This window comes from Neolamprologus brichardi, chromosome 15 (assembly GCF_056152115.1).
Source record: "Neolamprologus brichardi isolate AB-2024 chromosome 15, ASM5615211v1, whole genome shotgun sequence".
Taxonomy (NCBI): domain Eukaryota; kingdom Metazoa; phylum Chordata; class Actinopteri; order Cichliformes; family Cichlidae; genus Neolamprologus; species Neolamprologus brichardi.
The window spans coordinates 2,232,185-2,260,166 of record NC_142118.1 but is presented as its reverse complement, the minus strand read 5'-3'; the positions used below and the strand labels follow the sequence as shown (position 1 = coordinate 2,260,166).

The 27,982-nt window shown below is 42.7% G+C and overlaps 2 protein-coding genes across 14 annotated transcripts in view; one reads left to right on the top strand and one right to left on the bottom strand.

The window, feature by feature from the left end:
* Positions 1-775, bottom strand: part of cep128 (centrosomal protein 128) — a 52,347-nt gene extending 51,572 nt beyond the window's left edge. For all 12 annotated transcript variants that reach the window (XR_015720686.1, XR_015720687.1, XM_087852022.1 and 9 more), the window contains exon 1: positions 6-775. Coding sequence is in view for 10 of the 12 variants with exons in the window: in XM_087852022.1 (XP_087708148.1) it covers positions 6-179 (174 nt within the window). In the remaining 2 variants the exon portion in view is untranslated. The remainder of the gene's footprint in view (positions 1-5) is intronic.
* tshr (thyroid stimulating hormone receptor) lies at positions 749-27,982 on the top strand. 2 transcript variants are annotated; one of them, XM_006792977.3, is made up of 11 exons: positions 749-824; positions 1,237-1,675; positions 8,706-8,777; positions 9,572-9,646; positions 13,935-14,009; positions 15,903-15,977; positions 16,827-16,904; positions 17,485-17,553; positions 21,576-21,653; positions 25,447-25,635; positions 25,963-27,982. In XM_006792977.3, the coding sequence occupies exons 2-11, from the start codon at positions 1,506-1,508 to the stop codon at positions 27,416-27,418; spliced, it is 2,337 nt and encodes a 778-aa protein (XP_006793040.2). In that variant the 5' UTR covers positions 749-824; positions 1,237-1,505; the 3' UTR covers positions 27,419-27,982. The 2 variants fall into 2 exon arrangements, with proteins under 2 accessions (XP_006793040.2, XP_006793039.2); XM_006792976.3 differs by lacking the exon at positions 749-824 and having other exon boundaries at positions 1,120-1,675.

The window sequence follows — 27,982 nt, the reverse complement described above, 5'->3', positions numbered from 1 at the left end:
ATTACCTGTAAGGTGTTTGCAAGAGTGCTGATTTTCTCGGAGATGTCTACGGTTCGCCCGTCGATTTCTCTCCCGTTGCCTCTGGCCCTCTCCCGGCCAGGTCTGCGGTGGGCTTCACGCCGCCGTGACCGGTGGTCCGGGGTCCTGTCGTATGAGTCAGAGTCGCTGAATATATCCATACTTTGAGACGAGGAGCGGACACCGTAAACGGCTGACTTCGCAAAGTATGGCGCAGCACTACTTTCATCAGCGGAAAACGCCGTTAAGTGTACAGTTAATCAGATTAAGAACGAAAAAGGGATGCCTGTAAACTTTTTTCTTTTCTTTTTTACAATTGATAACTCTGTCACAACAGCCACACATGGGAGCCGGGTCACCATTGTTTTGACCACACATAAGGAAACAGATATCTGTCAAGGAAACCAGGAGAACCAAGGGTATCCTGGCATTGTTGTGGGCGATGCTCCTCCTGGCTAGCAACAAGTGGAAACTCCTGTAAACGTTAGCCAGCTAGCTAACTAAACGTTAGCCAATGAATTTAACCTTGCGATAAGACTACCAAACAAAAACTACAAAGCAGAATCAGATGGAATACAAGCGACCGTTAGATGCTAATTAAAGAGAAGAGGTTGAATTCACGCTATGCGGAAGACAGCCATCAGAAGAACAACCCTCAGCTTCACCGCGCTGTGGCAAGTTGAACTAGCCGCGTCTGAGCAGCAAAACAAACGGACCAGAGCAACTCTGAGGAACGCTGGGAAGTGTAGGCTGCCCATCATGGAGCAGCGTGGGAATTGATTATTTGAGAACTACATTGTCCAAAGGTGTGTTTTTTGCGCCAGTACTGCCGCCCTCGAGGATAGAAAAGGGGAAAAAAAAGAAAATTTTGTCCATATGCATACTGAAAACCACAAGGTGGTATTAAAAAAAAATGTATTAAAAACGTATACATTATACTTTAAGTTGTATTAAAATAATAATAGTAATAATAATAATAATAACAATAATAAATAGCATTATTATTATTATTATTATTATTATTATTATTATTATTATTATTATTATTATTATTATGTGCTTATAACATAATTACAACGAACAAAAAAGTTGTGTAAAAATGTAGTTTATCTATGAGCAAAACTTTTAAAATTCCTGCAAATCCTAGTCAAGAAGGGGGTGGACTACATTCTGCACAACACCAGACTGTCTCAATAATTTCACCCTCCCCTCCAACAGCTGAAGAGAACCTCCAAACCCACCAGAGCTGCCCGTCCTACAGCATCCCCAGCTTCACAGAAAACTCCTGTGGCCCGGTAAAGCAAACTGTGCACAACAGTGCAGTACAGCTCCACTTGGTCACTCTAAGGATTATTCATGAAAAACAGCAAACAGCACAGGCTATTAGGGACAGCTTGACTCAAACTGGTAGAAATCTTTGTGGCTGTGGACTTCAGGGGGACTACCATCGAAACCCAACACTTGCCAGTGTGCAGCAGCACTTCAGCATGCAGGTGATAACGTGCGCATTGTTTACGCTCGTCACCCTCCCTATCAGCACTGCATCTGAGGCTGACTCCTGCCCTGCCGTCTGCGAGTGCTCCGAGTGGAAGACTCTCACTATCTCCTGCTTTGACATTGATATTCTCCCCAGGTTCCCAGCGAGCACGGAGACGCTGTAAGTAGGCGTTCAAAACGCGTCTGTAAAAGTAATCCTGCTGTTTTTATTTTTTTCTTCTTCCAAGCACTGTGAATGTAAAGTGTTCCTAACCCCGAGGAAAAATCATTATAATAGCATGAATATTCCAAAGTGCACCCAGGGGATCCTGAGACTGTCTGTGTTGCTAAGTAGTTATTCTTTCATTTTTAAGGTATCATTTTTGTCTGTTATAGCATTACTGTGATCTGCAGTTGTCTGTGTCACTTGTATTTGACTATTTGTTATTGTAAAGCCTTAAAACACATGAAAAAGAACACTGATATTTTCATTTTTCATGGAGATGCATTTAACAATTACAGGATTAATTGTGAAATAATATGACCCCAGTTTAGTTTTTTTATTTAAAACGACTCAGTTAAGCCACCTTTATAACCTGAAACTATACAAATAATATAAACAGAAAGTCTCAAAACACGAGTGAAAACCTCTCTTGGTTTTATATTAAAATTTCATGCTAATCAGTTTTAATGTAATATTTGTTTTTTACACTCTGTCTTAAAATAATCACATCTGCACTGGAATATTTGGAAATCACCTTTATGGCTGGATCTCTATTTGCTGACTAGGCTATATGTATACCACATCGAGTGTGCCTTTGTCCATAGTTTCTTTTATTTTGCTCTGGTAAATCAGCTGTATGACTTTTCGAGATAGGAAGAAGAAAGAAATAATCTTGACACCAACGTCTGAGGAGGGTTTGAGCTACCAAGGTACTGACAGCTTTCAGGTTAGGGTCCTGTATGTGAGACCACTGCATGGCACAAATGTACTGCAGACAACAGAGATGCTCTTTGGTGATAAGAACTGTTTTAACAATCAATAACAGGCTCATATTTCCTCACATAAATTTTTTCACTTTCTGCTTTGACCTTTAAAATGTGCTTCTGTGTGTATCTTGTATTAATTTACAGTGCTAAACCGCCACCGATGATGGCATCATCAATGACACGAATACTGCTAAAAGCCAACATTCACTCACTTGTTTTCATTTTGCAAAGACAGTGTTTCCTCTAGCATCACTGCCAGCTCAGGCTGCAACTAATCATCATTTTCATTATCAATTTTCTGCGCACTGCTTTTTCTAAAGCTTGTATTGTCTGTGAAATGGGAAATAAAAGTGCAGTTTACTCCTAATATTTTCTCAGAGACCAATGTGACATCTTTATATATCTTGCTTTGCCTGGGAAAGTCCTAGTTTAGGAGGGAAATGAAGCAAAGCAAAGTTACACTAAAAGCTTTATAGTTTGTTGCAATCATGTGCTGACTGTAAAAAGTTAAAATATAAATAAATAAATAAACTAAAAGTACAATAGTCGTCTTGTTATCTGAGACCCCAACAAAATCTGTCCTGGGAGCCAATGATGTAATTCGTAAGGATCACCTCTGAAAAATGTAGCAGGGCTTTTACATTTCCCAAACTGCTTAAGTAGAGGGTGAAAATTATGCAATAGAGAGCGACCCGTTTGCTGTGGCCTTGACTGATGGAAACACATGCCCCTCAGATGGACTCCATCGCAGATGTGGAAACACTGGAAACATCAGAAAGGGTATTTCCACTGAAATCAGCAAACAGTAACGTTTAATTGTACACGATGTACAGGAACATAACCAAGTGGGCATTTTTTAAAATAAAATAATATGCCAGAGACATCAACGGAGAAACATGGTGCTCAAAGAATCTTTGAGATAATTCTGCAACAGCAAAGTGGCAACAGCTTTTTATGACCTTATTTTGGGCTAAAGTCAGAATAACCTTTTAGCAGTTTTAATAAGATTTGACAAGTGATTCTATCCAGGTAGCAACTCCGACCTGGTAAAAACTGAAAGAAAACATTAGTTTAATTAAAAACTTTAAAAAAACTACCTCATTTGTAGAAGGACTTGCGCTGTACTTCAACAGTTACTATACCTAATACTTAATAATGACCTAATATACTTGACTGTGCTATAGGTTATTACTTTGAATGCTTACTATGATTGTCATTTTTGAAGTTTTTCCGCACTTTGGTCTCACAGGTCAGTCGGCTAAAATTCAACAACACTGATGTACTCTCTTTGTCTGCCACACGTGTTGGGGCAAGCAAATTATTATAATGTGTCCACTATCATCATATACAAATCTTTTTCTTCTTTCTTCACCCCAGTACTCACTATATAAATATAATTCTTATCTCTTGCAGTTTCATGCTAATTCTAGCATCTATTGCCATTGTTAGTATGGAAATGTTAGCATTTAGGGTAAAGCAGCCTGGTGTAAACACACCTTCTCAGAGTTCTTATCATTTCATGATGGACTTGAAAAATCCACATTTTTGAGTAAGCTATGATATAAAAGGTGATATTTACACCTTATAATTTGGTTATTGATTTGATATTTTAAACTGTTCCTCTTCCAACTATCCCTGATGTAGTGTTCCCTAAAGCCCAGGAGAAGGCTCTGCGCTATGCCGTGATAATCCCCATTCCTCACTTCCAGTTACTAGAGCGTCCGTCCATCTCAAAATTCCAAATACTTTGCATTGCCTTCATCAGCACCCATCACATAAAATTACCTCCCCGTCACTGCTTCAATTCATATGTCCACGTGAATCGATGTCCTCAATGTTCTTCACATTCCTGTTCAGTTTGCCCAGCCTAGCACTGCCAGCGCTCCTGATAAAAATATCTGCCAAATAAGCCCAAAATACACCGGGTATTGAGCGGGATGTTCCAGCAGATGAGGTGTGATAAAGTTAGATTTTCCTATAGCCTAGACAAACACAGAGGAACAAATCCCCCCAATGCCCTCGTCAGGCCAATACTGTCCACTTTTTGCGACTCCAACTAGGTCCAGCTCTGCGTTTATTTTGGCCTTTCGCCTCATGGCTGCTGCCAGAGATGTCTTTCACCATTTGGTTTTCCTTAGAAAATTCAGGAGTTAGACCAATACCGTTTGCTACATATGTTGCCATTATAACAATGTTATAATAAGGGATGCTACTTATTAAAAATGTGTATTCATTTTAGGGTCAAAACTCAGTTCAAAGCACTCACATTACATGATTTTGAACTGGGAAATTGAAAGTTAAGAATTAAATATTCGTATATGCTTTTTGAAGCATAAAAGAGCTTAATGCCAGGAAATGTAGCTTAAAAGCAGAGGCCAAAATAGAGCTTTTGTACGGTTTATACAACTAAACCATATCATTATTCATATTATTAATATTTTACAGTCTTACGTTATAATTAATGAACCTTTGAACTGCTGGTTTGCAGACCTTCATTTTACTGGACAGAGTTAAGCTGGAGTCGCTGGGGTATTAATTTAGCCATACAATCTGTTCATCTCTGCCAGAAAGCAATCGAGTGTGTTACTTACTCTTCTCAAGCTTTCCTTTGAGACATTTGTGAAGCTGTGAGCTATGACCTTTTATAAAATGTCCCATTGTGGGTAAAAGCCTTGAAGCTTTCTGTGCTAATTTAGCCATTAGCATAAGAGTTTGGTTAAAGATAGTTTTGTGCGGGACAACGTGTAGAAGTTCCCACAAAACTAAATGGGACTGCAAAGCAGCCGTCTGAGTGTGTGTGTATGCGAGAGTGCACATGTGGATACTTGGAGTTTAGAGTCCTTTGTGTGTGGAGGTTACTCCGTGTGCCACCGGGACTCTGAGAGGTGGAAAGGAAAAGCACAGGCGTGCTGAGAAGCCTGCCTAGCGTGACACCCGCCTGAGTCTGGACGTTGCATTCAAATACAATATTTACCTTTTACAGCACATTTTGCAAACACCCCAAGAGTTCCATTTGCGAATAATTAAGAGGAAAAAACACTTCAATGGAAACGCAGCAGTTCCAGTTCTTCAGAAACCTCAGATTTTTTTTATTTTTTGATCAGAGTTTAAACATGTGACAAGTCAACGTCTAATAAAACAGCCCCTCACAGTGAAATCCTAATGCCGTTTGCTGAATGGTAACAGATGAGCACCCTGATTAATGCAAGAGGAGAAAAAACAGGATGTTGAACGTGATGAGATGCGATTAATGGAAACACTGACCATTTACCAGCCATTCATTTCTACCAATGGGTCATGCAGTGGAAATTGTTAGTGGTGCATTAATTTCTGCACGTGTTTATGAGAAAACAAATCACTTTTTTAACAGTGCTTCTATCCTTGTCTATTGCAAGACATGCCTGAACAAGTAAATGTCAGAAAGCAAGTCAGCAGTGGACACTCTTGCGTTTTTATAGAACTTTTATTTTTTTAAATGATTCCATCTGGAGAAAGGTTTGTAGCACAATATGTAACAGAGCCTCTCTACCAGCCACCGCACAAAATTAAAGAGAGCTCATAGTAAACACAGCTATGTTGTCAATCGGGCGCTGACACCACTGTGAATTATGTGGCCTCTCCCCACTTCAAAGTCAATTCCCAGCCTGTTTGTTTTTTAGGTTTTCTATCCAAAATGACAAATTGGGGTAGTTATTCTCTCCTTAAGCCCTTCAAGATGGCCTCATCGGTCTTCTCCCTGTACTCCTGAGGGAAAATGCATTCTGGTTGGAGTGTGGCGGTGAAACTGCGTGGTTCTGAGCGGGGTGTTTGGTGTCAGGGTCTGCTCTGTGTCGCTGTGTTTGTTTGAGTTTGTCAGAGCGCGTGCAGAGTGCCGTGCACCCGTGTTTGCAGACTGACAACCCTGCTCCACGTGCGAGCGTGATGCGGACTCAGCAGGCAAAATCTCAGCCTCTGAATTAGTCTTTTGTTCCCCTGATGAACCAAAGGTGCGTGAAGATGGTGGCTTTGGCTGAGTCATGTTCTTTTCCCCAAATGCTTGCGTACACTGTTGCTAGTTGAATCAGGATGTGGTGGAACAAACTCTAAATGTGCATCCCATGAGCCTGGAATATAACATGACAGCAACACATGTGGATACCATCTTAATCCATTTCCTCTATTATTATGTTATGATTCCTAAGTCCACCGCAATAAAGTCTCCAGCAAGGAAAGAAATAACACTTTTTATTTGCAAGGTCATGTGTCCTTAAAGAAAAGGTTGAACATTTTAGGTGATGCCCTAGTGTAAAGATTTAATGATTATTATCACTCATTTATTTCCTATGAAGTAGCCAATTAGTTGATTTATGTCAAAAAGGCTAAACTGCACTTTTTAATAACACATTTCATTTACTAGCACATGTCAACACATTTCTTGTTTCGCAAAAAATGACAACACCCTATCTATTAATGTGCATGTTTTTTTATATATATATATATATATATTGTTGTTCGATGTTCCGCCCATGTCGTAGTTTTGTTTAAGCCCCAGTCACATAAGGCAAGCGAGCAGTGGGCGACCCCCTGACAATCACTTTGCCGTTTAAATTTTTTGGCGTTTACTGATTGCTGGTAAAGGTTGCAAAGAGTTTGTCTTGCCAGGTGGTCTCAACTGGTCTCTAGGTAGTCACCAACTGGTTCCTTAAAATATTTTTTGTATACTTTCTCAATAAATCTAGCCTGCTTGATGAGGTACATGGTGACAGGATGACACGTCCCCTCTGAAGAGTCTTAAAAAGATATGTGCCGCCCGCAGATGGAAAAAAGTCTTCCTGTTGAACTACGTAAGCGTCAAAGTCGTTCTGACTCTACCAAAAATGCAGGACAACCAACATCCATACCAGCACATAGCTTTCGTGTGACGAATTGATGGTTCCATGGTGTAATGGTTAGCACTCCGGACTTTGAATCTAGCAATCTGAGTTCCAGTCTCAGTGGGACCTGCTTTGTCTGACTGTGTATGTGATGGATTTGAGTTCAGTCTGGGTAAATTGTTGTAGGTAGGCATCCATGCATTGACGTTTAAGTAGAACCGTGCAAGATGTTTCGCCATGAATGTTTAAAGATACTTCTTTAATAGGCTAATCATCTTCTGGCTAAAGCCTAAAGGCTAAAGTTTATGAAGCAAAAAAAAAAGAGAGAAAAATTCCCATAATCCCATTCTGAAATTATTTCTTATTTTGAAATATTTTCTTTTAGTGTTTTAAATTTCATTTAAAAGATTCTCTCTTTTACAAAATTAAAAATATATATTTTTCCATTATTTTTCCCATAACATAAAAATTGTTTAACCGTTAGCTATTCTTCCACGTGAATCACATACCTTACCAGCTTTTTTTAGTTCTCAGTCTTGGTCTTTTATTTGCTAAGAACTTTCCACCTGTTTTCTTCTCCTTCATGACAACTTACCCATTAAATCTCCTGAACTCTAATGTCTCGCACACTACACTTTCTGAAACATCATAAACACACCCAGACATTGTTTGATTTGGTTGCCAGCTTACATTCATGTCCTTGTTTTCCTTTCTGTTCCTTCAGGGGGGATCTGTTTCCCCATTATCTTCAGAGAAAGCTTTCATCTTTTTCTTTTTTTTCCGGAGACCCGCTAGTATTTGGACTTTATTTGTGATATTGCTTTATTTCCCTCATTGCCTGTACTGTTTGTTTCCTTCTTTCTTTCAACTGAAATGCAAATATGTAAATAAACTGCTATTTTGGGAAATGCACTCTTGACTTTGCTGCTGACAGAAGATGGGATGGAGGGAATAGAAAGGGATAGCAGATGAGCATCTCTTTTGTGTATAGTTAGCTAAGTGTCAATACTGGAAAAAATAGAGAAAAACTTCTCTGACTTTTACCACAGGTAACAAAACCACCTTTAAATCACTTGTCCATTATATCTTCTATCATTTGTTTAGTCTGTAAAAAAACTGAAGTGTAAAAATAACCACTAAACCAGGCTTTTTTCCTTACATCTCTAATCTTTATGCTAAGCTAATTTGAGCTAACTTAGCTTAGCAAAGTGACGTGCTAGCTCTGGCTACTTACTGTAATGCCATTAAATGTAATCTAATCATACAATTACAAAAGAAATTACAAGTAAAATTGGATTTAAACTTTTTTTTGTGACAAATTAAACATTCATCATTATGGGTTTTTTTTGTTTGTTTGTTGTTAAACAGGTGGCTTTTTGAGACCCGTCTATCATCTGTGCCAGCGGATGCCTTTGCCAACGTGGTCAACATCTCAAGAATGTGAGTGCAGGTTATTCCCCTCACACCCAGCCACCCCTTTCCCTTTTGTCTCTCACCCAAGCAGACGATATGCTCTCTGTTTAGTGTCACCGCTGGCTTCTAATCAGAGCTGGAAGAGCTAATGCGTTCCTGCAATAGGAATGTTTCTCCTTCCACCACAGCAGGGCTTGGACATGGCCTAGGTATTCCAGCAAAGACTTTTGGGTGTAGAGGTGGAGTTTCTGTGCTGAGGTAAAATATACACTTGAGCCTTGATCCTCAGCTGCTGAGTTCCACATCTGCGTCCAAGTCATGCATAAAGAGAGACGGATGTGTGGAGGAGAGGTTTTCTATAAGCCTGAACCACACAAAAGTGCACACGGCCAGCATTTCGACTGACTCTGAACGGGCAGACTTCAGGACAGAAAATCAATAAAATGTCAATTATATTTTCAGATACACAGAGGTGTGTTTTATCAAGTAATTCATAATAACTGTAAAAAAGTAGGTGATTATTTTCAGAGCATGCAGCCGAGTGACTGATGACTAAGTAATGTATATGGGAGGTGCATGCCTGTAAAATTACCCACGACTTTGGAGGCTTTACACAAGGTGGACTTATAAAGTCAGGAAAGACTTTCAGGCTTTAGGATGATTTTTAGAGCCACAAACTCATTTGTGAAAACATGTCTTATGTTTCCCCCCTCCTAACACGACCACAGTACCTTCATTCTTTAAAGTCATGTGCTACAAAGAAGTCGTTATGTTTATATTACACAGACAATTTGTCCGACACCTTTGTTTATTTCTTGTAGATATATATCTGTGGACACGACGCTGCAGAGGCTGGAGAAGCACTCGTTTTACAGCCTGAGGAAAATTACCCACATGTGAGTAACTAAAGGAAAAGGGCACACTCTTTATTGATCTTTATTGATCAAGCTGTTCCATTTGCTCTCTCTCGGGAGAAAAAACTGCTTAATTTTGAACCTTGCCAGCAGCAAATGAAAGCCGGGAAAGACAGAAGCTTATTTCTCCCTTTCACACTGCTCGCCACTTTTTTGCCACTTCATGAGGCTAAAGAAATAACCCTGTTGTGGGAATACTAAATGCAGATTAGATAAACAATTCAATTCAATGAAATAACTCATTATCTTGGATGTATTTGGTGAGATACTACTGAGTTCGCTCTAATAAGATGTTAGAGCAGAGAGGCTAAACAGCAGCCAGTGTTTGGCTTCTCTGCTCTTTTTCTTCATGCTCCAGCTCTCGTTGAAGCAGCTCAGGGGAAAAAGTCTAGCAAGGTGCACTCTATTCTCAATTATGGGATAGAGATTTATGGCTGAGTGTCTTGCGTGGACCACACACTTTCCAGCAGAACACCTCCCAGCACTTCATATATTACTGCAAAACTTCCTGCTCATGTGAATGATTTGTTCCAAGGTATAGCATCCTGTAACACAGGAGCTTGTGCACATGCCCATTTGTTTCCACTCTTAAAAAACGCGGGCGTGTGCAGTCGTTTGAGACGGAAATAATGATTAACAGCTAGAAAAGTTAATTTGACATGATTTGGATGTCTTTTCTATCCGAGTTCTCCCATTCTTTCCTTATTAGCTGTTGAAATCCAGATATCAAAACACAGACAGAAGTAATAATTCAAGCTGCTAGCTGAGGGTTGTATGTGTGTTCTGGGGGTGTATTTTGGATCTCTGGGGCCTATTTGCCGCTGATTGGTGCGGTGTAGTGCCATCCATAAGATAATAGCATCTCTCTCAGGTTTCCTTCAGGGTCAGACACAAATTAATGCTCTGCTTCCTGTTGGCTGCTTGAGGCCGACAGCAGCTGTGGATCAAGGACTTGCCATTGGAGCTAAGAATTCAGAGGGGGTTGGATAAAGTTTCACTTGTGCCACCATAACATGAAACTACCAGTGCGATGAATACTTGGTTTTTTAGGGAGGTAAAAATGTTGAAATCTCTCAACGCTACACTCGAACTATACGGCTCATATGTAAACTTTCACGCTGCTTCAATCTGGATATGACTTTTTTATGAAAGTGTAAACTCTTGTTTGGCACAAAGAAAACACAGGTCTTTACCACATAAAGGCCAAAGCTGTGCTAATCAGTGTTTTTATTTGAACTATGGTCTGAACTCACTGAACTGGAATTCTTTAGCTCACTGCTCTGGCTCATCGTGTGCCTCATGTACAGCTACAGAACTGTGCAAAAGTCCCAATCCATCCTTCGTTCCTTTATGTTTTGGTTCCAAAGAGCAGGACTTTGTTGTAATTTTTAATAGTGTCTTGAGCAATAGTTCTTCAAGCTTTCTTTCAGTGCCTTTCTTTGGACATTGGCTGCTTTTTAAATAATTTTCAGTCCAGTCCTTGTACCTATGAAATCATTCAAGCATAGGCACCTAACTTAAGGGATAAACCAGTGCTGTGTCTACACATAACAGACTTAGCAAGGAAGTCTAAGGAGCTTGGAAAGAAAAGCGTCTGGACTTCTTTAAGTTGCTTGAAGACGTTTCACCTCTCATCGAAGAAGCTCTACATTGGAGAGACCAAACAGCCACTTCATAAGCGCATGGCACAACACGGAAGAGCCACCTCCACAGGACAAGACTCGACTGTCCATCTGCATCTAAAGGTCAAAGGTCACTCTTTCGAGGATGCCAATGTTCACATTTTGGACAGAGAGGACAGATGGTTTGAAAGAGGAGTGAAAGAAGCCATTTATGTCCACTGTGAGCGACCATCTTTGAACAGAGGCGGTGGTTTACGACACCAACTGTCTGCCATCTATAATCCAGTTTTGAGATCCTTCCCAGACGCCTTAACGCCCACTCACATCCTGGGCCCTGATAGGGTGGGGCCAGGGTTTCACAAAGAGCTCACCCGAAACCCTGGCTGATTGTGACCTACACCCTTTTTCATTCATTTCACCCCTTTCATTAGGGGGTCCTTTGTCCCTCTTGGGGGGGGGGGGGGGGGGGGGGGGGGGGGTTACTACTACAGGGCTTAAATCTGGGACTCTCCACTATTTGATCCTATAACTTCTTGGATGAGAGGTGAAACGTCTTCAAGCAATTTAAAGAAGTCCAGACAGTCTTTCCAAGCTCCATAGGCTACGATGACCTGCATGACTGAGAACCTTCACAGACACTCGGCAAGGAAGTGATTTTAAATTGTATCTTTGTTACTAGCAGCCTGTCAGAAAAATGTTTCATTTGTTCTCGTTTCTTTAGCTGAATCTATGAAAAATGTCTGATAGGCATAAAATAGTATGTTTCCACCAACAAGGGAATATCCAATGAAAACATGGCACATCCTGGCATAGTGTATCTTCAAAAATGTAAGGAACTGGGGCAAATGGAGTACAAAGAAAGTGGCAGGCCTAAAACGCTTTTACAGCTGATGAACAGTATCTGAAAGAAAAACAGCAAAGACCTGACCCAGGACCTGAGAGATACATGTGGCCCTTCAGCTGTTGGAGAATCTACTGTTCGCCAAAGCCTCATTAGAAATAATCTCAGTGGAAGGGTGGCTGTCAAGAAGAAGGAGGGGAAACATGGAGAAAATGAGGCGCTATGCCAAATTACACAAGAACTAGACTGAAAATCAAAGAATTCCAGCACTGACTGTCTGCAACCATCTGTGAACATGGTGGAGGCTCTGTCATGGTTCAGGGCTGCATTTCAGCCTGTGTGGATCCTCACAGGTGTCATCGGGGTTTGATACTCCATGACAGTTATCCCAAACACACTGCCAAAGCAGCCAAAGCATACCTAAATATAACAACACACAATGGAAGACTATCGGTCGTGGACAAAGTCTGAGCCTCAATATTATTTAAGCAGTGAGGGATCATTTTGATTTTGCCTTATATACTATTTTTATATTTACATTTGCACATGTAAATAAATCACTACACCTATTTCCCATTTTCCTAGCAAAATATAAAGAAAGGAGGTGTGGCAGTACAGCATAAGTATAATCAGATCTGTACCATGATTGAGTATTTTTGATCCCCGAAGTCTGGCTTGGTCGACTAGTGTATGAACTGCATGCCATGACTGAGCACAGTTTAAAGGGTGGGCTAGTGTGCAGTATGTATCCTTCAGTCTGGGGTTAAGAAAAGACAGGGGGAAGAGCAGCGGGGGAAATTCTGGGAACCAAAAAACAGAATACAAGTGAATAAAAAACAACATTTTGTCAGTGTATTGCAGGTTAACTGAGAAATTACGGTGATAATTTGTAAATGTAGTATTTATACTTTGTGCTGGTGCCCCCAAGTGGCCAAAAAAAATCAATGTGTTTGTCTGTGACCAGAATAACACCTCTTTCTCTTCTCTTGGCTTAAAATGTCATTTTCTCCGTGTGTCCTTTATTTTTATGTACAGGGCAGAGCTGTTTCCTCTCTGTCATGATTGTGCCGTTTACCTTGGCGATGTAAACCCAGTTCTAGTTTTTACTTAGGCTCGATGCAACAGCGCAAATTGCACGGTTGATGGCTGAACAAAGAAAAGAGGACCACCCACAGAAACACAAACGTGATCGACCAGTCATCCAAGTAAAAAGAAATCAAATCCCCGACCGTGCTGTTTGGTGCATATTTTGGAGTTCAAAGGATAATAAGAAAGACTCGTCAGCTTACCTGGTTTCCTCGCCCCACTGAAGTGCTGCCACTCATCAGTTTAGTAGCCAACTTAACAGACTATGGAAAAGTTGTATTTGTTTATTTAACTGCCTCCGATATTTGTAGAGTTTCTACACAACAGCACTGGGAAGATGAACCTCATCTACCCTAACTTTCAATGAGGTTTGCCAGGCGTGTGAAGAAAGGCCAGGATACACGTTCCAGATCACCTCATGGCCTCAGACAGCAGTGAGAAGAGTTCAGTGCAGCACAGGGCGCTCCAGAGTAAACACACTAATGAAACACTAATTGGACTTTACTTCCGATCCTGGCTGTCTGCACCAAGTTTCCTTTCTCTTGCTCACTGCATCCACCTTGCTCTGTTCCCTCAGCAGGTCTGAAGACTGTAAAGCGCGTGTTTCTGAATCATCATGGCGTCGACACACCTTCGTTTTCTACCTATGCTCTGCATTCGTTTGGATTCAAAGGTGAGCACATCGGCAGCAGTTGACACCTCTCCGTGTTTGCTCTTTCAGTGAGATTCGGAACGCGAAAAGTCTGACCTACATTGACCCAGAAGCCTTTAAACATCTCCCAGAGCTCAAGTACCTGTAAGTACTTTTAGAACAGGCCTTTAAAAACGTCAACATTAGAATGAAGTCAAAACATGAGGAGGGGGTTATTTAAGACATTTTTCCTTTCAGGAGGCCAACGTTTAGCAGTTTGACATGATGTCTTTATAGCTTCTGTTAAAAAGCCCATTGCCTCTACTTGGCTATTAAAAGCTTATATTTTAAGGACTGTTTATATTAAACGATACAGTCTGTCTTTTCTTTCCTCTCACTTTATGATGCATTTATAATGAATTCAGCAGAGAGTCAATAATGAGAGTAGCATGCATTGCACTTTTAAAGTGGACATATAATGGTTTTCTTTATTTTCTGTCATACATAGTAGACTAGTGAAAGCTCACATGGCCCAAATGTTCAAATAATGAGGTTTGCACCTGTCGCAGTAATCCCTGCGAGGTCAGGGTGCTCTAAACACTGTTTCACAGGGTTGTTTTCTGCTCTTGGCGCTGACATCAGTGAGAGTGGATATCTAAAATAGGATCACACAGCCCTGTTTGTATTAAAATCACAGATAGTATAAAAGATGGACACAGCTACTGTGACTCCACCAATTGGTTTCTGAAGTCACGTGTTTCCACCATCAGCATTTTCATTGCATTAAGCGGGAACGTCTGTGAAACTGCACGCTCATTGGCTAATTACTTGTGATTGACAACTCATGCACCAATAAGCGTGTGGCTTCATACCTCAGATAATCTTATATTTTGAATGACTGAAATTTACAAAACAAACTTAACTTTTTATCAATGTTAAAAAAATGTATCCAGTAAGTGTCAGAATAACAACGTTAGATCCACTTCAAAGATAAGGTGACTAATGAATGGGAGGCAGAGCCTTCAGTTTTCAGGCCCCTCTTCTGTGGAACCAGCTTCCAGTTTGGATTCGGGAGACAGACACTATCTCTACTTTTAAGATTAGGCTTCAAACTTTCCTTTTTGCTAAAGCATATAGTTAGGGCTGGACCAGGTGACCCTGAATCCTCCTTTAGTTGTGCTGCAATAGACGTAGGCTGCCGGGGATTCCCATGATGCATTGAGTTTTTCCTTTCCAGTCACCTTTCTCACTCACTATGTATTAACAGACCTCTCTGTGTTGAATCATATCTGTTATTAATCTCTGTCTCTCTTCCACAGCATGTCTTTTTTCCTGTCTTCCTTCTCTCACCCCAACCAATCACAGCAGATGGCCCCGCCCCTCCCTGAGCCTGGTTCTGCCGGAGGTTTCTTCCTGTTAAAAGGGAGTTTTTCCTTCCCACTGTCGCCAAAGTGCTGCTCATAGGGGGTCATATGATTGTTGGGTTTTTCTCTGTATCTATGAAGTGCCTTGAGGCGACTTTTGTTGTGATTTGGCGCTATATAAATAAAATTGAATTGAATTGAATTGAATTAATGCCGGCCAACAGCAGCTAACAGTGGAAAGGTTCCCAATATCCTCAACATCCTGTCATCGAAGCGAGTCACTCGTCGTTTCGTATCCTTTCACACGTTTTGCAGCCTCCTCCTGAGCAAACAGACATATTGACAGCCGAGGTAAACAGTGGACATCTAGTGGTGAGATTTTAGACACTGTAACTTTAAGGCATTTCCACATTGGCATCGTTTTTCTGACCCGGAAGCTACATCAGTGTTTTATACTGTCTGTAGTTTCAGTCTGTGGGTAGCGAGGGGCAGTTAGCTTAAAGACAGGGAGCTAAAATGAGCCGTTTCAGACAGAGAGTAAAATAAATGGTTTCACCAAAGCACAAAAATCTAGTATCAAGGATGCAAAAACACTATTAGAGCCCAGGAAGTGGATAACGAGCATATAGGTCCCCTTTAAAGGTGACGTCTGTGATCAATTACTGATGAATGTAACCTTCTCTGTGCCATTCAGGGGGATTTTCAATACTGGCCTCACTTTCTTCCCTGATTTGAGCAACATCCACTCTAACGACATGAACTTCATCCTGTAAGTTGCTTCTTAAAATCCTACTTTGAACATCAACACAACTGATTAAAATGGTAAATGGTAAATGGCCTGCATTTGTATAGCGCTTTTCTAGTCCCTAAGGACCCCAAAGCGCTTCACACTACATTCAGTCATCCACACACTGGTGATGGCAGCTACATTGTAGCCACAGCTGCCCTGGGGCACTGACAGAGGCGAGGCTGCCGGACACTGGCGCCACCGGGCCCTCTGACCACCACCAGTAGGCAAACATTACTATAATATGGTAAATCAATAAGACTTAGAGGGATACTTGGCCATTATCATCTCCTCTCTTTGCTACATTGTTGACAGAATAATGTAGTGTTTTTATTCTGAAAGGTTAGCATCTCATGGTTCGTGGTTATCGTTTGTGTGTGAAAGCAGACAGAATGAAAAGACTGATAATGCTCCTTTGTATTTCACAAAACAAGGCTGGGCAAGTCATTTGGAACACAACCCAGCAGAAATAATGAATAAATCCAGCGTGGCCACGATTTTGTGAAATTCTACCACTTTTCTTTGGATTTTTTTTTTGTAAGTTATTGACATACAAAATTTGCCAAGTCCTGTGTGTGTGTGTGTGTGTGTGCTCGTATCTTATCTGCCTCCCTGGTGTTGTTTAAAATGAGCTCCATCCATAGTCTCATCTCTCTTTGTCCTCACCCACTCAGTCAGCTCCTTTATTTCCTAAATCTAATTTTCCTACCCAGCTGTAACACTTGCGAAACAATCATCAACACCACATTTCTCCCCGTGCCACTTTCCAGTGAAAGGCATTTATTTACAACACCACTTCATTTCCTGCCCGTTCTCCGTCTTCCTTTGCAGGGAAATTGTTGATCAGCCCTACATCACCGAGATCCCAGCCAACGCGTTCTGTGGCATCACCAGCGAAGTGCTGACAGTGTGAGCTATATGAACCGCACTCACAGGGGGGCGGGGGGACCACACGCAGATGCACATATATGCTTTGTATTAAAAAATCTCAATCGCACACCTGATGCAAATCCATATTAATATGTTACGCTTGCATGTAGCCTATAGCAGAAAAACTGTAACATTGGTTTCATCCAAGCAAAAACCTTAAAATAGCCACCAGAGGAAACGGGGGCCGTCCAAAATGACCTCACTTTAAAAACATGTCCTCACCTCGACCTCACTCGAGCTGACAAAGATAGCAAAAACAAGCACAATCACAAACCGCCCACTGACGGGCAATCACATGCATGCGGTTGGATTTGGGAATGAGGGAAGTGAGGTAAACGTTGGGTTTAAGAACCGCTAAATTGCACGGACAGACAAGTCTCACCATAAAAAGTGAAACAAGTAGGCCCCACTCATCTGTCACTGGTGCAGAGGAGCGGATGAAGGATCAACATGTGGAAAGTATTTTCATTCACCAGCTTGGTTATTAAAGCGAAGGAGACAAGTCCTGATGAGGCCTTCTCCTTCTTTCTCGATGTTACTATTTCTTCCTTTGTTCCAGGATGCTGTATGGAAACGGCTTCAGATCCGTACGACATCATGCCTTCAACGGGACAAAGTTAGATCAAGTGTAAGTATTTCTGGCGACTGGACACCACGCTGAAGTAAAACTGGTGTGATTGGTTATAGAGCTGGGAATTTTGGGAAATATGCTTTTTGCCCCATGCCTTCCAGACTTTAATGGTGAATGGTACGGTAAATATGAAGCTACAGCCAACACAGTAAAGAACAGAAAGAGTAAGAAAGAAACAGCTTGTCTGCCAGGTTTTAAATGTAAACTGTCCCATTTAAACTATAAAAGCTGAAGAGAAACAACAACAGGTGCTGTTTCATTTGTTTCCTTTTGTTTCAGCCTTTAGGCCAAATTCAAGATAACCGGCTGTTGGCTTGAGCTTCACTGGCACCTGTTTGGGGAGAGTGTAGTTTTTGCCCCTACGTATTCTAGTTTTTACTAGTTTTGAGGAGGATACACTCACTGCATGTGTGTAACTGCTCAAAAGGTATCTTGAGATGAATCCAGACGAGTCAGGGTTGGTACTGTGAGACAGATGCTCCTCAGGGCGGCGTCTCTAGTGCAGTATTTCTTTTTTAACCTTCCATCCATCCATCTTCATCCGCTTTATCCGGGGCCGGGTCGCGGGGGCAGCAGCCTAAGCAGAGAGGCCCAGACCTCCCTCTCCCCAGCCACCTCCTCCAGCTTATCCGGGGGAACACCAAGGCGTTCCCAGGCCAGCCAAGAGATATAATCTCTCCAGCGTGTCCTGGGTCTGCCCCGGGGCCTCCTCCTGGTGGGACATGCCCGGAACACCTCACCCAGGGGGCATCCTTGTCAGATGCCCAAACCACCTCAGCTGGCTCCTTTCGATGTGGAGGAGCAGCGGCTCTACTCTGAGCCCCTCCCGGATGGCCGAACTTCTCACCCTATCTCTAAGGGAGATGCCAGCCACCCTTCGGAGGAAGCTCATTTCCGCCGCTTGTATCCGCGATCTCGTTCTTTCGGTCACTTCCCACAGCTCGTGGCCATAGGTGAGGGTAGGGACGTAGATCAACCGGTAAATTGAGAGCTTCGCTTTTACACTCAGCTCCCTCTTCACCACGACGGACCGGTGCAGCGTCTGCATCACTGCAGCTGCAGCCCCAATCCGTCTGTCGATCTCCGGCTCCCTTCTCCCATCACTCGCGAACAAGACCCCGAGATACTTGAACTCCTCCACTTGGGGCAGGAACTCATCCCCGACCCGGAGTGGGCACTCCACCCTTTTCCAGCTGAGAACCATGGCCTCAGATTTGGAGGTGCTGATCCTCATTCCCGCTGCTTCACACTCGGCTGCGAACCGCTCCAGTGCGAGCTGGAGGCCCTCACCCGATGAAGCCAACAGAACCACATCATCTGCAAAGATCAGAGATGAGATTCCGAGGCCACCAAAGCGAAAGCCCTCCGCCACCTGGCTGAGCCTAGAAACCCTGTCCATAAAAATTAAAAATCTTTTTTAACCTTTCCATGTGAAATGCACATTTCAAAATAAAAGAAAATACAGCCTCTGTCTCATCTCGATATTGCCATCTCTTCTGCTTGTACTGAAGGCACTTTTGCAAATGACACCTTCAATTTCATTGCTAAGCAACAAGCTCCACCAGCAGCAGTATCCATCTCCTTATCAGACACAACTCATCTGAACCTGTGAGGCTGATTTCCAGGTGCCTCCACACTGTTGTTTTTTTTAAACTCCTTCCAAGAACTGTTTAGCTGAAGCAGCTCTCACATTAGTTTCTCCTGCTAGTTTTGTTTTCCATCAGGTGGCTTTATGTGGTTTTCACCACACAAAGTGATCAGTTTAAAAGCTTTGAAAAAGTCTATCCTGGGTGCTGGTTTATCTCGCTGGGATGAGCAGGCGACCATGTGCCGCATGTCTTCCTCTCTCTCTTCACTCTTCACTGTATCTCCCGAAAAGGCCAAAAGATTGTTATCCTTCTCACTCATCGTCAGGGCCTTTTATGTGCACTGATATAGTAAACTGGAGTTGTATTTATTAATATCTGTGCTGCTACAGTAATAATGTTCAAACCACAGTGCCATGTGTCATGGTGAGACACGCACAACATGACTGAATGTGAGCGTCTCACAGGAAACGGAGACAATGACTGAAACAGTTACATCAACATGTCCATCTGAGATAATATCCTGAAAAAAAGATATTTTGTTGAATGTGCACTTTTCTTAAGGTTAGCCATCATCTGCTTTCTAAGTGAACCCCTCATTAAATGAGAAGAACAATTTAACAAGAAAAAAATCTTTTAAAGAGAGTGGGCTTCTTCCCTGGACCCTGGTTGTCCTGGCTGGTGTCCTTCCTGGGCTTTGGGTCTATTCGCTGTGCCTTGGCTCCTGTGGTGCTGTGGGCTCCTTTTCCTGGCTGTCTGGGCCCTGCTGGGTCTCAGTGGGGCTTCCTGCATGTTTCGGGCTCGTCCACTGCAGCTTGGTGTTCCCTGTATGTTTTGGTCCTCTGGGGTGTCTGGTGGCCTTATTCGGAGTGGGGATGTCCTCACAGCATGGAGCACCACAATGCATGCTGTTGTTTTCTCTTGGTTCTCTGTTCTTGCTCGAGGGTTTTGGTTTCTGGATTTCATTGGGCTGCATTTGGTTTTCTTTGAAGGTAGATGTTTTTTGGGTGGGATGTTGGTGAGGACTTTGCACACATGTTCACAAGAGGGGAAAAAGCCTTAAGATGTATCTGAAGAACACAAGGTGATGGATGTCTCAACCTGTAGCTGGTGGCGCATGTGACATCATCATCTGTTTCACCTGTCAGCACTTTACTGAAGCCCAAAGAAAGAAAAACAAAGAAACAAAGGGATGTGGGTTTGGACCTTAGATGTGATGTTTAAAGGGATAAAAGGTCTAGAAATTCATTAATGTTGACAGATAACCAAACGCCCCGAACTCTGTGTTAGACCTTTAACAGGCACCGGAAACAGCCATCCATCCCACTACAAAAGGTTGTACTGGGATGAACAGTTGTTAGTGTGTTAGGCAAATAAACAACAGTGATTACTTAAATTATTACTAAAATATTGAGAAGCTAAAGAAACCTTCTTAACTCTGACCAACAAAGCAAAAAAACTTTTCCCATCACTTTCAGACGCTATCACACTGAATAATCAAAACAATGATTTAAGAGCTTTTTTAAGAGCTTTTTTATCGTATCTGGGTAACTATCTGTCACTGGGGCCCTGAAACAGTTTATTGGCCCTCTATTTCCCCACAAATTAGATTATGCAGCATTTTGCCTGAGTTAAACACTTTCTGACATCTGGGATGTCTATTTCCTTACCCAACATTGCACTACAGAAGGATCATAGTTGGGCCTTCTCATATGCACTCAAAAAGTCCAGCTCTTGATTAGCAAGGAGGAGCTCTCACTGGGAAATATGTTTCCAAATGTGTCTATCAGGAAGTCTGCATTAAGAGTGGCCTTCTCCCAAATACTCAGTGACACGAGTCCTCAGGCTTGTAGAAATCTATTTCATGCTCCTGCAATAACCTCATAAATCACCGAGCAGAGAAAAGGTAACAATATTGCCTTTTGCCTCCTTGTCGCAACATGTTTTCTGCTTTTCACCTCTGGTCCAGAATCCTGCATAGTCAGGATATGAGATATTAATGATATTAATCTAAGACCCCTCTCCTCTTTTACAACACCTACACTCAAGTCCAGGTCCTTATAACAGCCCAATTAAGCCATTGGTCGGTAACTAGTGAGTCTTACCACACGGGTGTTTGTGTTGGCGCCTGATCTGCGCTGAGGGGAGAACTGATCCCAGCACAGCCTGACCAAGACAAACACATCCCTCACATGTCTATTATCCTTATTAGATTTAAGGGATTCAGGGAGATGTGCACAAGAGTGAGAAGTAGGTACCGTCAAACCGTATACTTACGAATTTGAATCAACAATGCAAGTGAGACGTTTTCTGTGATGTTTTGAACCTAAAGACAAGAGAAATATGACCCCGCACCTCACCTTTGTCAGTCTGACTTCAACGTGCAGGTTTTCTTTGTCTCGAAAAAGTGTAATTTTGTGCTTTCCTGTCCAGCGACCTTCACAGGAATAAGTATTTAACCGAGATGGATGACAGATGTTTTGCGGGAACCATCAGCGGCCCCATTCTCCTGTGAGTACCTGAAAATTTGAGCCACTCTCATCAACTCCTTGTACTTCTACACACTTATATTATGTTATTTTTTTATTATTGCATATTATTTTATTGCATATTGATAACATAGACTGTATATAAAAGATGGACATGACGTCAGCCATTTATTTCTGGTCTCCAGATTCTTCTAAATGATCAATATTTATATTTTTGCTGTTGTCATGTTGTTCTGTCGAAGCCAAAAGTGAGAATATTTATAAAGGATGGAGTGTAAATATCACAAACACAGTCAAGAAATTTACTTCAATTATTCAAATTAGCAAAGGCAAAATAAAAAAAGCACAATCAGCTACAGCAGCCCTATTTTTAAAGCAGCCTCACCTCTACTTTTAAGCCTTACATCACTCCCACCCCTGCAGTTGTTGCTAAAGCGGAAATGAGGTGTTTATAAAACTCCCAGAGTTGATTCTGTTCATCTGGACGTGGAGTTTTCAGTGGGAGAAATGTTTCATCACTCATCCAAGTGACTTCAGTCTGAAATCTTTTTGGGATTTCCTTACCTGAATGATTGAGCATGTTTTGACTTCTTCTCTGTTCCTGTGTTAGCACAGATGTAGAGGTTTTATCTGCCACCTGCAGCATAACGATGAGCATAAATGGAATCAAAGCGACCACGCTGCAGGCTGCAGGCATACTGGGGACTTCAGAGAGCTGTGCATAAACAAATACCTGCAAATTGCAATGAACTAAATCAGTGCTGTCAAGTAGATGTGGCCAAAATTCCTCTACAGCAATGTGAAAGACTCACAAAGTCATACAGAAAATGGTTACCTTTCATTTTTAAAGGTGATTCTAGCAGCTCCTGAATCATAGAGTCTACGTAGGTTTTCACACTTTTCTTCTGTTTCTGGATAAATAATGACGTATCCTGATACTGAAACATGTTAACAGACCTCTCTGCACTGAATCATACTTGTTATTAATCTCTGCACTTTCTGTTTTATATGGCTGTAGGCAGTGTTGGTCAAGCTACTTGAAAAAAAGTCATCAGTAACTAATTACTGATTACTTCCCCCAAAAAGTAATCCCGTTACTTTACTGATTACTTATTTTCGAAAGTAATTAATTACTTAGTTACTTTTTAAAAACAGGATTTACAACCTGAATAGGTGATAAAGCGATAGATCTTTCAGCCCAATTCTACTTTTTCTACATAATCGTCATACAAAATGTAATCAAATGGAAAAGTCTCTTTTTAAAACTTGTTTTATTAATTTTAATCTTTTAACTTTATGCATCAAGCAAACATTTAATTATCTGCAACATTCTCTGACTGGAAGAAATTAGTTTAACATTTAAACCTATTTTCTGCACATTCCAGCTCATAAAATAAAATATTTTGTGTGTTTACACTCAGTCTTTCAAATAGATGCAAGTAAAACACAGCAGAAAATAAATAAAGTCAAAGACTAGCGGTCCTGTTGCTCTATTTTCACCTGTAAAGCAGGAGTGGGGTAGGCGGAGGGTTACCCTGGTGCAGGTGTGCAGCGGTCAGTGGAAGAATCCACGAGTTTCTCTGTGAGTTTCCCATTACGTCGTAGCTACTCGGTGCTTGTTTGGAAGTTTAGGGGTTTTTTCGCTGTAAAAAGAAGTTTTCTTCCCACGCACAACGGACACTAATGTTTTTGTCACTTTTTATGGAATCAAACTCGAAGTAAGGTCAGTACTTCCACGCTTTAAACGCTGCACGCTCATACTCTCTCTGCACTCGATATATGATCCATTGTTGATCTGCACACAGCTGTTGTCACGAACGTCGCGCTCGCTTACGTCACTGTCATGAGACATTCTCGCAAAAAAATCACGGTTTTAGTAACGCAGCGTTCCTAAGACTATTACCGTTTTTGCAATAGTAATCCCTTACTTTACCCGTTACTTGAAAAAAGTAATCGGATTACGCATTACTGCCCATCATCTGGCTGTAGGTTTTAAAACATGAGAAGACAGAACAGAACAAAGATGAGAAAATACACCCACAGCAAACCGTTTTGAGGGATATTTAGCACTGGCCCTGTTTAGCAAGTTACTGACGGTAAGTCCCGTTAGAGTTCAGCAATGTGCTCATTCACAGTGTGGACTAGAGGAGACGTGTCTGTGAAACAGGACAGAGGAAAAATCGTTGCTCCACAGCTGTGCCTTTCACCAGGAAACCTGACACGCGTTGTGTGCGAGCATGCGATGGAGAGACTTCCGACGTTTCTCCGATACCGTTTTCTTTTTTGCTGTGACCTCATGTATGAGGACATTTGATGCAAACACCTTTAACCACAGCTATCCGGTTGCTGTTGCTCGGCTCTAGCTGCTAAGTGTCTGCTAAGGTAAACTGGTTTTGTGTGCAGGTATTCTTCCTCTATTCCACTGAGGAACATGTCCTGAGTTAGGTCACCTCCATGAGGTCATGAGCGAAACATCTGGAAATGACAAAATCAGACCAACACTCTCAGGGTCTGCGCTGCTCTTTTGTTATTGTTTCCTTTTCTTAAAACGGCGTTTCACAACGAGCCCCACGAGAGAGACCAGAGGACAGAGAGGAGAGCTAACGGGACTAAAAAAAGAACAAATGAACTCTTAGAAAACATCTGATTTAATTAAATGAATCGATGACTTGGAGCAATGTAGGGTTAGGAAACTACAGCAAAACGGAGCCTGGACTCTGCTTGGCCCGTGGAGGGAGGGGGGGCGTGTGCGGCACTGTAGGTTGGAATGTCCTGATAACAGGATCACGCAGGATGTTGGTGAAATTGTCAATTCCCTGGACGTCTTCGTCCCGAGGAGGTTGAGCTGGCTTTGGCATGACAGCTGAGTGCGAGAAATACCGCGTGTAATTACTTAAAGATGATGGTCTAAGGAGTTCACTCCAGGAAACAGATGCAGGGTGTTGTTTAATCCACCCGTGAGCTCGCTGGTCTCATCATGTCTAGCTTTTGTTTCTGGGTTGCTCAAAGTATGTCTGTTCCAAAGTCTGGACTTGAAAGTCGCCGAGTGTTGTTCTTTCACTTCGTGAGATTAAAGTATTGTGCTTGGTATTATTTTAGCATGCTTATGTTATGGGATACAGATTTTTTTACCTGCGTGTTATCAGCTGTATCACGGATGTCGCCTCATTTGCAGCCTCTGAGCTCATAATGTGTTATTTGGTAATTCCATTCTCAAAGTGTTATCCAAGACGCGGCTGCATCACCTCTCGAGTAACCTCATAGCCCCACAGATGTGTGGGATTTTTGTGGGGGAAAACAATGTTTAAATCCCACATTTTCCACAGACTGTGGACTTAATGTAGATTCCAGCAAAGAAAAGCAGCAGCAAAGTGGAAATATAGCAAATATTTGAGATATCGAAGGTACCTTTGAAAACAGAGCATTTGTTGGGCCTTCTCCCCAAATGTTTCTGAATCGTCTGTGCTGTGTGACTGACTTGCATCCCTCACACTCTCCCATCATGACCAGTCTGCCACTAATAAGGTCAAAAATCTAAATCTATGGCGATCCCTTCGATACACCCAAGTGTTAAATCTCCTCTGTAAGCCTCTTTGCAACCCACCTACACCTCAGTTCCTCCTTTTCATGTCATGTCTGTTGTAATCAGTGTCAAATCTTTTGTCTTGCTGCTTATTTCTCCATCTTGTGCATGTGGAAAGCTGAGGAGGTCCGAGAAGATAACGTGCCAACAAATAAAAATTACTGCAGATGGAAATAACTATTTTCTTTTGCCTAATGATTCTGAGGTCTTTTATTCCCCACCTGTCTTTCAGAGACGTGTCCCAAACAGGGATCACCTCCCTGCCAACCACAGGGATGGACTCTGTCCGGGAGCTGAAGGCACGTGATGCCTGGGCCCTCAAGAAACTGCCACCCATCAAGACCTTTAAGCACCTCACCGTCGCCAACCTGACGTACCCGAGCCACTGCTGCGGCTTCAAAAACCTTAAAAAGAAGCGAGGGTGCGTTTCGTCAGTTCTTATTTTTTGTAGCTGAAGTGTAGAAGGCAGCATGAAAAATGTAGTCCTTGAATTTCGTGTATTTGGATGATCCGCCACAGCGAGCGGCAGCAGCTGCACTTGCATGATGTAGATGTTGGCAGGGATTGAATCAACTCTCCTGACGTGTTTACCTATAATTCATTACAGTGCTTCCATAATTAGTGTCACTCACTGCTGTTATTGTAGGAATGAGGTTGAGCCAGACTAGTAATGGCTCTCAAAACAGGATTCCCTTTTCCTTCAAGTGGATATAAAGACGACTGCATCATTATTTTATGTGTTTTTCAGCTTTTTGGAGTACATCATCTGCAACCTTACTGCTTTGTACGACCAGCATCAAAAGCGCTCCGTGGGGCCCCTGCGCATGCCGTCCCTCCAGGAGGACAGTGTTGTGGAAACACTCCCGGACCGGGAGCTAAAAGACGGGGGTCACAGAGAGTCCCAGCAAGATTGGAAGAGCGGTGACTTCCACGGCAGCCTGCACTACCACGCCTACTTTGGAGGCCACCCAGATGAGGATGTGGGTTTCGGAGAGACCCTGAAGAACCCCCAGGAGGACAACAGTCAGGAGTTTGAAAGTCGTTACGACTATGTGGTGTGCGAGGAGGGAGAGGAGGTGGCGTGCGCACCGGCGCCGGATGAGTTCAATCCTTGTGAGGACATAATGGGTTTTGGCTTCCTGCGGGTGTCTGTGTGGTTTGTGAGCTTGCTGGCTGTTCTGGGAAACGTGGTGGTGCTCCTGGTGCTCCTCACCAGCCACTACAAGCTCTCCGTCTCCCGGTTCCTCATGTGTCACCTGGCCTTTGCAGATCTGTGCATGGGGATTTACCTGCTGCTCATCGCCTCTGTAGACCTCCACACGCGCGCCGAATACTTCAACCACGCCATAGACTGGCAGACGGGCCCCGGCTGTGGACTTGCTGGGTTTTTCACAGTCTTCGCCAGCGAGCTGTCCGTCTACACCTTGACGGCGATCACTCTGGAGAGGTGGTACGCCATCACCTTTGCCATGCGGCTGGATCGCAAGCTGCACCTGCACCACGCAGCGGCTGTCATGCTAGGCGGCTGGGTCTTCTGCATCCTCCTGGCCTTGCTCCCACTGGTCGGCGTGAGCAGTTACCAGAAGGTCAGCATCTGCCTCCCCATGGACACCGAGTCCGCAGCGGCTCAGATCTACATCATGTCAGTGCTCGTCCTCAACATCTTAGCATTTTTCATCATCTGCGCTTGCTACTTCAAGATCTACTGCACGGTGCATAACCCTCACTACCACTCCAGATCCAAGGATACCAACATTGCCAAGCGCATGGCTGTCCTCATCTTCACTGACTTCTTGTGCATGGCGCCAATTTCCTTCTACGCCATATCAGCCGTGCTGGACCGGCCGCTCATCACCGTGTCCAACTCCAAGATCTTATTGGTGCTCTTCTACCCGCTCAATTCCTGTGCCAATCCGTTCCTCTATGCCATCTTCACTAAAGCCTTCAGGGGAGACATATTCATCCTTCTCAGTAAGGTGGGCCTGTGTCAGCAGCGAGCACAGCTGTTCAGAGGCCAGACGGTCTCGTCAAAGGGCAGCAGCGGGACATTTCAGATAAGGAGAGACAAGGATAAAAGTCGCAAAGGAGGGAGCATAGGCCAGGAAGAAGTGCCTATCCACCTGAAAAGGTCCGCAGGACATACCTACCACCAAGCAATCAGCCAACAGAAGAATCCCGAAGAGAGCCAGAGGTTGGACACATGAGGCCGGCTCAAGACAGTAACATAAGACAGGCTCAGGTGAGAGAGGAGAGACCTTGAAGTGTTCGGATATTTAACAGACAGCTCCAGCATCCTGTATCTGCTTCAGCTTTCAGGCTGAGTTCAGCTGTTTTCACAATTTCGCCTGTGATGATTTTATGGTTCCAGTTGTTGGAGAATATCAAGTGTCGCGGAAACACGAGCCTGACTTCATCTCACTTATAGTCCTTTGCAGACTAGAGATCATTTAAAGGGGAAAGAAATGGCAGGATTAACACTCATTAATGTTTTCAGTATCTTAATTATACTTTGAGGCTGATACCAAATGTGTGGCACAGTCCTGCACTGAGACGGGCAAATATTACTCATTATCTGACGTACTTCAGCTTCCAGTGACGCGAAGCTCTTTCTGAGGAACTCTGTTTATACGTGATCGTGTTCAAGGACAGCCTGCTGGCTCAGTGCCGTTCAGTGGAAACTAAACCCAGTTTGTAAATCCATTTTATTGATACCTCTGTATATACTATAAATATATGATTTAGAACAGAACACATAGCCTTTTGCTATT